The following is an 8,773-nucleotide window of genomic DNA, read 5'->3' on the forward strand; positions in this document are numbered from 1 at the left end:
ATTCTGGTGACATTTTCCGGTACCGAAATGCTCAAGAATACAGGTCGGATGGCGGTCCGTTGTCCGATCTGCAATAGCTCCTACCGTGCCCTGAGCAAGCACCTACAGAGGAACCATGGTGTGCGTAACTTGGATGAAAGAAAAATTCTGCTGTTGTTGGCCAACGGACGGACCAACATTAGGCTCCATCCCTGTACCATTCTGGGATGCGAGTACCACGGCACAAGGCTGGATCGCCACTTGGCCAGAGACCATGTTGAGCTGGCCCGGGAGGAACTACATGTGGTTCAAAATCAAATGAAAATGACAGTGGCCAAGAAGGAGCTTTATGAACTCCGAATGACAAACCCCACAATAGAAATGATTACCGCTTGGGCTGTTGACACGGTGGCAGACGACGATATACTGTCACAACCTCCACCCTTGTCCCCGGTGAATGAATGTGACAACCCGGACTGCAAAGAATGGAGGCTGGAGGCTAACGCAGTGAGGGCTCAGCGGGACATATATGCTGCTGAGGTGAAATCCCTGCGCTGCAAGTTGCAGCAGAGGATAAAGGACAAGCGACAGAGGATGGATCAGCGGGCCGGGGACATGCCCGCGTTCGATGGGGAGGAACGAGAGCGGGTCATTCTGAAGAAACGACCCCGACCAGAGTCGACACCAACGAGGCTGTCCAAGTCGAAAGGTCCCTCCTGCAGCAAGTCTCCCATTCCTGCCTGCAGCACGTCTCCCATTCCCGCCTGCAGCACGTCTCCCATTCCCGCCTGCAGCAAGTCCCCCACTGGCTCTCACACCCATTCATCCAGCTCCTCAGAGCCTGCATCCATCCATACCGAGGCCTCGTCAACCTCCCCTCCCATAAATTCCCCCTGGTTCCGGGGCAGGGGCCGGGGAAATATAATGCGGGACATAACATTCCCACGGATCATGGGTAAGTGTTTTGGCTATGTGACACATGCAGTTTCTGTAACACATCATGTGTTGTCATTAAAGTACTGTTTATATTTCACAGAGGAGTATCTGCAAGGATACCGGGAGCATTATGCAGGTATCGACCCACCAGTGAGGCTCCAGGAAAACACAGTCTCCAAACTAAGCAGAGTGAAGTCGTTCCTCAGTTTCATGGCACACGGTTTCAATCGCCTGTCTGACTGGCTCTTTTTGAGGGATCTCAAGAGGATACGCGGGTGGTCCCGGAGCCTGATGAAGTCAAGCCTTCAGGTCACGACCTCCGACTTCTACATCAAGAATATATCACACTTTCTCAAGTACATGGCCGACACACCGTGCAAGGGGAGCAGGCTCAGCCAAACGGACATGATTTTAATCAAACGGGAAGTAGTTGCCATCCTGAAGTCCCTGAAGAGAAAAGTACTTATCCACCAGATGCAAGTGAAGCGTGACAAGATGGAAGGTCTGCCGAGCCACAACGACCTAATGACATGCTTGACTTCGACCACCACTCGCATCCCTCAGCTCCTGGATGTGATGGCCAGCAATCCGACTACCGCGACCCGGACACTGCTCTATGGGTATATGACTCTTCATTGGAGCTGCATTTATGGCCACCGTCCGGGGGTCTACTCCAACATGACCAACGCCGAGGTCCGAAAGGCGGATACAACTGGCACTGCCTTCGGCTACCTGGTTCATGTGAGTGCTATTAATCAATGTATTTATTCTGGCAGTTATATGCATGATTGACATTGTATTGACACTCTCTATCTCTGTCATAACAGGTAAGTAACCACAAGACGGCCAACGCGTTCGGGGAGGCGCAGCTGTACCTCACCGTAGAAGAATTTGGATGGATGAAGAGGTGGCTGGAAATTAAGGGTACGCTGACCTGCACCCAGAGCCGTTACTTTCTGTACACAGAGGGGAAGAACCCGTTCAGGAAGCTTGCCTACTCCCTGAGGTTGGCATGGCTGATGTGGGGCTCCGCAGTCCCATTAACTTCACCGACCTCCGCACAGTCCACGCCGATAATGCGAAGAGGTTTCAAGACAAAGGCAACCGCCAAAGAGTGAGTGATTTCATGTGTCACAACACTGCAACTGCGGACAAATTTTACGCGAATAATCCTTCTTTGAAGGAGGCTGCGGACATTCGGTTGCTCTTCACAGAGTCACTTCAAGCAGCGGCGGCGGCATCGACAGCAGCAGCAGCAGCGGGAAATGAAGACACTTTTGCGGGTATTGACATCGACAGTGACAACTCTGGAGAGGAGCACAGCCCGGCTCCCTACCAAGACTCCCTACCAAGACATGTCCCGAAGAGGGACCAGTCACTGGCCGAACACAACCCCTCAGACATGGGTGAAGAGAGGGTGCCATACTCTGCCCCAACTTCACCCACTGTTGCCAGTGATCAACTTGTAAATATGCAGTGTGTTGTTGTAATCAGTCCCCTTGTAAATACGTTATATCCTGTTTGAATTTATTTATTACTGTCAATATTACTGTAAATAAAGTTTGTTAAAATTACTAAGTGTTCTGTTTTTAATCCCACTATGGGTTTTCTTCTTTTAAGATCCCCAGGGGCACGATATTCTGGTTCTGGTGGTAGCATGTAGGTGTTTAGTCCGAGTGAGGAGTGCTCAAGTGTGGGATGATTTGTAAGGTAGAAGAGGGTAAAAAAAGTTAAAGTGTGAACCTCCAGCAGGGCAGGTGGTGCTGTGAAGAAGGCCGACTATGGGTGCCGATGGGCGGACGGCAAAGCACCGCAAAGTAGACCCCCTTTAAGTGTAGCCAGGGGCACGAGCAAAATCCTCCATGGAGGTTGGGTGCTGCTGCTGTGAAGAAGGCCGACTATGGGTGCCGATGGGCGGACGGCAAAGCACCGCAAAGTAGACCCCCTTTAAGTGTAGCCAGGGGCACGAGCAAAATCCTCCATGGAGGTTGGGTGCTGCTGCTGTGAAGAAGGCCGACTATGGGTGCCGATGGGCGGACGGCAAAGCACCGCAAAGTAGACCCCCTTTAAGTGTAGCCAGGGGCACGAGATTCTTGAGGGTGTGATCATCTTGGTTTAGTCCGTGGGGGAGTGCTTAAATTCGGGGGCCCGGGGACCCAAGGTGCTCGAGGTTCTGGAGGTACATGGGAGGGATCCTGGAGCTCCTCAGTCCGTGTTTTGGGGGTCTTGGAGCGGCCACAGAGAGGTGCTTTTCCCCGGGGTATGTCATGGAAGTCTGAAATAACCTGTTTGCTCATGTCAGGGAGAGATGCTGGGGCTGCTGCGTCCGTGTTTTGGGGGTCTTGGAGCGGCCCCGAAGAGGTGGCTTTGTCGGTGTACGTAATGTAAGTGTGAACTAGCCTGTTTTCTCAAGGCAGGGAGGGATCCTGGAGCTCCTTAGTCCGTGTTTTGGGGGTCTTGGAGCGGCCACAGAGAGGTGCTTTTCCCCGGGGTATGTCATGGAAGTCTGAAATAACCTGTTTGCTCATGTCAGGGAGAGATGCTGGGGCTGCTGCGTCCGTGTTTTGGGGGTCTTGGAGCGGCCCCGAAGAGGTGGCTTTGTCGGTGTACCTAATGGGTAAGAAAGCCAGTCTACACAGGTCGTGAAATGTGATTGAAATGTACAGAGTGCTGTACATTTCAATCACTTTGAATGGGAGTGGTGAGGTGTGGATGAAATGGCCATATCTCCCTTAAATTCACAGCAACGTTACCCATCTTTCACACACTAATTCATGGGTAACAGAGCCATGTGCACCATGCATTTAAAGTAATGTTAGCCAGCTTTCAGACACTAATTCGTGGGTAATAAAGGCCTGTACATCTCCCTGTTTGAAAGGGCCATATCTCCCTTAAATTCACATCAAACTCACCCATCTTTCACACACTAATTCATGGGTAACAGAGCCATGTACACCATGCATTTAAAGTAATGTTAGCCAGCTTTCAGACACTAATTCGTGGGGAAGAAAGTCACCCTGGTCGGGTCGGGAAATGTGATTGAAATGTACAGAGTGCTGTACATTTCAATCACTTTGAATGGGAGTCGTGAGGTGTGGATGAAATGGCCATATCTTCCTTAAATTCACATCAAACTCACCCAGCTTTCACACACTATTTCATGGGTTACAGAGCCATGTGCACCATGTATTTAAAGTAATGTTAGCCAGCTTTCAGACACTAATTCGTGGGTAATAAAGGCCTGTACATCTCCCTGTTTGAAAGGGCCATATCTCCCTTAAATTCACAGCAAATTTACCCATCTTTCACACACTATTTCATGGGTAATAAAGCCATGTGCACACTGTATTTAAAGGGCTGCAGGAACACTTTACCCGCCTTGTAAACACCTTCTCCTGGGTAAAACAATCCATGTATTTCCGCCTGCTTTCCATCAGCACCCGCCAGTCATTTCAAACGGTTTCAAATCGTTTTTTCACTTTTAAAAACAGCTTTCTGCCCTGTAAATGATTTCTAATCATTATTACCGTCATGGAGGAGCTGCAGGGACACTTTACCCGCCTTTTAAACACCTTTTCCTGGGTAAACAATCCATTTATTTCCGCCTGCTTTCCATCAGCACCCGCCAGTCATTTCAAACGGTTTCAAATCGTTTTTTCACTTTTAAAAAGAGCTTTCTGCCCTGGCAATTATATCTAATCATTATTACCGTCATGGAGGAGCTGCAGGAACACTTTACCCGCCTTCTAAACACTTATTCCTGGCTAAAACAATCAATGTATTTCCGCCAGGGTCACAGCCTGCTGCTGCTGCTGCTGCTGCTGCTGCTGCTGCTGCTGCTGCTGCTGCTGCTGCTGCTCTCCCTCCCTAAATTCACATCAAACTCACCCAGCTTTCACACACTATTTCATGGGTAATAAAGCCATGTGCACACTGTATTTAAAGTAATGTTAGCCAGCTTTCAGACACTAATTCCTGGGGAAGAAAGTCACCCTGGACGGGTCATCAAATGTGATTGAAATGGACAGATTCCTGTACATTTCAATCACTTTTAATGGGAGTCGTGAGGTGTGGATGAAATGGCCATATCTTCCTTAAATTCACATCAAACTCACCCAGCTTTCACACACTATTTCATGGGTAATAAAGCCATGTGCACACTGTATTTAAAGTAATGTTAGCCAGCTTTCAGACACTAATTCCTGGGGAAGAAAGTCACCCTGGACGGGTCATCAAATGTGATTGAAATGGACAGATTCCTGTACATTTCAATCACTTTTAATGGGAGTCGTGAGGTGTGGATGAAATGGCCATATCTTCCTTAAATTCACATCAAACTCACCCAGCTTTCACACACTATTTCATGGGTAATAAAGCCATGTGCACACTGTATTTAAAGTAATGTTAGCCAGCTTTCAGACACTAATTCCTGGGGAAGAAAGTCACCCTGGACGGGTCATCAAATGTGATTGAAATGGACAGATTCCTGTACATTTCAATCACTTTTAATGGGAGTCGTGAGGTGTGGATGAAATGGCCATATCTTCCTTAAATTCACATCAAACTCACCCAGCTTTCACACACTATTTCATGGGTAATAAAGCCATGTGCACACTGTATTTAAAGTAATGTTAGCCAGCTTTCAGACACTAATTCCTGGGGAAGAAAGTCACCCTGGACGGGTCATCAAATGTGATTGAAATGGACAGATTCCTGTACATTTCAATCACTTTTAATGGGAGTCGTGAGGTGTGGATGAAATGGCCATATCTTCCTTAAATTCACATCAAACTCACCCAGCTTTCACACACTATTTCATGGGTAATAAAGCCATGTGCACACTGTATTTAAAGTAATGTTAGCCAGCTTTCAGACACTAATTCCTGGGGAAGAAAGTCACCCTGGACGGGTCATCAAATGTGATTGAAATGGACAGATTCCTGTACATTTCAATCACTTTTAATGGGAGTCGTGAGGTGTGGATGAAATGGCCATATCTTCCTTAAATTCACATCAAACTCACCCAGCTTTCACACACTATTTCATGGGTAATAAAGCCATGTGCACACTGTATTTAAAGTAATGTTAGCCAGCTTTCAGACACTAATTCCTGGGGAAGAAAGTCACCCTGGACGGGTCATCAAATGTGATTGAAATGGACAGATTCCTGTACATTTCAATCACTTTTAATGGGAGTCGGTGTGGATGGCCTGTTGAATCCGATTTTGAGCACTCTTTTCCCCGCATAAACTAGTTTAAATCACCGTTAAACACTTATTCTGTTGATGTCTATATAACCGACTTCCCGCTATGCATTAAGTCGGTTATATGGACCCTGTACACTAGGCATACCGCGGCCGGTAGTAAATGTCCAACCATTGTACCCTCTGGTCCCTAGGGTATGTTATGGCATTTCCTGTTTCTGCCGGAGAGAGGGGAGGCCGTCCCAAAGCTTGCTGCTGTATTTACTCCCTCCATCTGACAGGAGGGAGCCTCGTTGAGCTGCGAGTGTGGCTACAGACAGAGTTCACTCCATCACGGAGGGGTAGGGTCGAGGAAGTGGTTTGGGATTGGGCCTAAGTCACTTTAGAATTGTTGCTGATAATCCATCATTACATTCATGGCCGCAGAGTATAGTAGAACGTTTTGCAGTCCGGGGCTCCGGCTGTCTCACATGCTGTTTACGCAAGCCTCTCTCTCCTTGACATAAGTATTTAGCGGGGTTTACTAACTCCCCCTCGATTCTATTGGCTCTAAAGTTTCAAAAAAGGTGTCAATCACCCAAATCGACCAATGGGTTCCAGAGATAGGATCCAGCGTAGTATGAATATTGCCAGCAGCAGCTGCTTTGTGCACATGACACACTACCGCCAGCCGCATAACCAGCCCAGCCCAGCCCAGCCCAGCCCAGCCCAGCCCAGCCCAGCCCAGCCCAGCCCAGCCCAGCCCAGCCCAGCCCATCACAGCCCAGCCCAGCCCAGCCCAGCACAGCACAGCACAGCACAGCACAGCACAGCACCCTGATTATGAACTTCAGGAAAGGTATGTACTCTCTCTGTTTGTATCTATTAGTTGTGTATTTGGTGTAATCTATAGTAATTCCACACTCGCAAAATACAAAATGGACCCCGCTTTGTTGTTGTAGCGTTATCGTTCCGTGAGAAACTAAAACAATGACAACATCATGTTGGTGAACGTATAAATAGATTAATTGTATTTCGTGACTATAACACGGCAGTATATAAATAAAGCTGTATTGTATATCAACCCAGTATTTATATATATATATATATATATAGCCTACTGTTATTCCACACATGCCAAATGGATGCTGTTTTGTAGTTCTACAGACATTGACTATTAGCAGTTTATAAATAAAGCTGTATTGTATATCAGTCTATATATATATATAGCGTGTGTGAAATAACAGTATACACATATATATGTGTATACTGTTATTTTACACACGCTATAGTATATATATATATATATATATATGTATACTGTTATTTCACACATGCTAAATGGAGGAATTATTTCTGATTTGAGTTACATTTTTGAAAGAATAAGCCAGTGAAGTAATCAAAGTAATTGTTTTTTCCACATTTGTTTTCACAGTGATGAAGACGAGTATCAAATGGCTTCTGGATCACAGCCATCAACATCTGCCTCATCCGAGCTACGACGTGCATCAGATCAGCATACAGTTGCCCCAGAGCCATCAACATCCAAGCTACGCCGCCGGACGTCTGCACCAGTACTAACTCAGCCTCCCTCTGCATCTTCTGATTCAGTGGACAGACTGTCAGGAGGAAAGTGAAACGGGCTGGCTGGTATGTGGCAGACTAAGATTGTTACCATTCCTGACGCTGTGGTGGACTACAACAGAAGCATGGGCTGCGTGGATGTGTCCGATGCTTTGATTGGGTACTACAGCGTTCACCACAAAACCATGAAATGGTACCATTTTCTGGACATTGATGAACAGCTTCCTTCTCCACAAGGAGCTGCACAAGATGAGGGGTGACCCCGGCAGGATGAAGCCACACACCCAGAAGTCCTTCAGGGAGCAGCTTGCTGCAGACATGAGGAGTGAAGTCCCTGCAGCACCACCACTCCCCCCCCCCCCCCCCCCCATCATCACTCGTATGCATTCCCAAGTATTATGGGGAAGATGCCACCATGCTCAGGAGGTGCTCTGATGCTGGCAACACAACGGTGAAGACCTATCTACTGCACTAGGTGCCTGGTGCCTCAATTCAAAAACACTAAACACATTCAGGTTGTGTACATTTTTTCTTTTTTGCCAGTGTTTACAAAAAAAATGCTTGTGGTGTTATTTCAGTTTTAGTGTAGTTTTTTAGTGTGTTATTTTTTAAATAAATCTGATCCTGTTGGAGACAAATGTATCCTATGTTTCCTAATTGTTATTGTGTAAGTAAACCTTCCTATAAAAACACTTGTATTTGGATGGAATGATTACCTATAGTGATAATAAAATTATTTTTACAGTATGGTACCTGAAAAAGGTCAAATGGCACAGATGGTATCCAAATGTGCCAAAATGTGCCCAAAGGTCAGTACTTTTTGCTAAACCTCTCTAAAAAGGTCAAATGTAACTTGTTTTGCCTCAATCTTGATACAGGGTACTTATTATATGTTATACTTTGGATTCCTAAAGCATTTAGTCTACCATACCATCATTCAAGGGTGGTTTTCACTATAAGTAATGTTTTTTTTTTAGGCGGAGGTAAGAATTTACCTTTTTTTACTATGTTCTGAATTTACTCTGACACAGAAACATCTATATTGATTCTGACACTTCTACATCCAACTCACAGATGTAACCTTGCTTTGA

The 8,773-nt window shown here is 46.5% G+C and overlaps 1 protein-coding gene across 1 annotated transcript; it reads left to right on the forward strand.

The window, feature by feature from the left end:
* The first annotated feature begins 866 nt into the window (after nt 1–866).
* On the forward strand, nt 867–2,441 carry LOC139434145 (uncharacterized). Its single transcript, XM_071203649.1, has 3 exons — nt 867–934; nt 1,016–1,656; nt 1,743–2,441. The coding sequence occupies exons 1-3, from the start codon at nt 904–906 to the stop codon at nt 2,031–2,033; spliced, it is 963 nt and encodes a 320-aa protein (XP_071059750.1). The 5' UTR covers nt 867–903; the 3' UTR covers nt 2,034–2,441.
* Nucleotides 2,442–8,773: the final 6,332 nt, after the last annotated feature.

The sequence above is a fragment of the Pseudochaenichthys georgianus genome, chromosome 7, assembly GCF_902827115.2.
Source record: "Pseudochaenichthys georgianus chromosome 7, fPseGeo1.2, whole genome shotgun sequence".
Taxonomy (NCBI): domain Eukaryota; kingdom Metazoa; phylum Chordata; class Actinopteri; order Perciformes; family Channichthyidae; genus Pseudochaenichthys; species Pseudochaenichthys georgianus.

What these genes read in the sequence shown, in the direction of transcription:
- LOC139434145 (XM_071203649.1), top strand. Translation starts at nt 904, where the DNA reads ATGCGGGACATAACATTCCCACGGATCATGG. An exon ending in AACATTCCCACGGATCATGG is followed by an intron (nt 935 to 1,015) that starts GTAAGTGTTTTG and finishes TATATTTCACAG; the next exon opens with AGGAGTATCTGCAAGGATAC. An exon ending in CCTTCGGCTACCTGGTTCAT is followed by an intron (nt 1,657 to 1,742) that starts GTGAGTGCTATT and finishes CTGTCATAACAG; the next exon opens with GTAAGTAACCACAAGACGGC.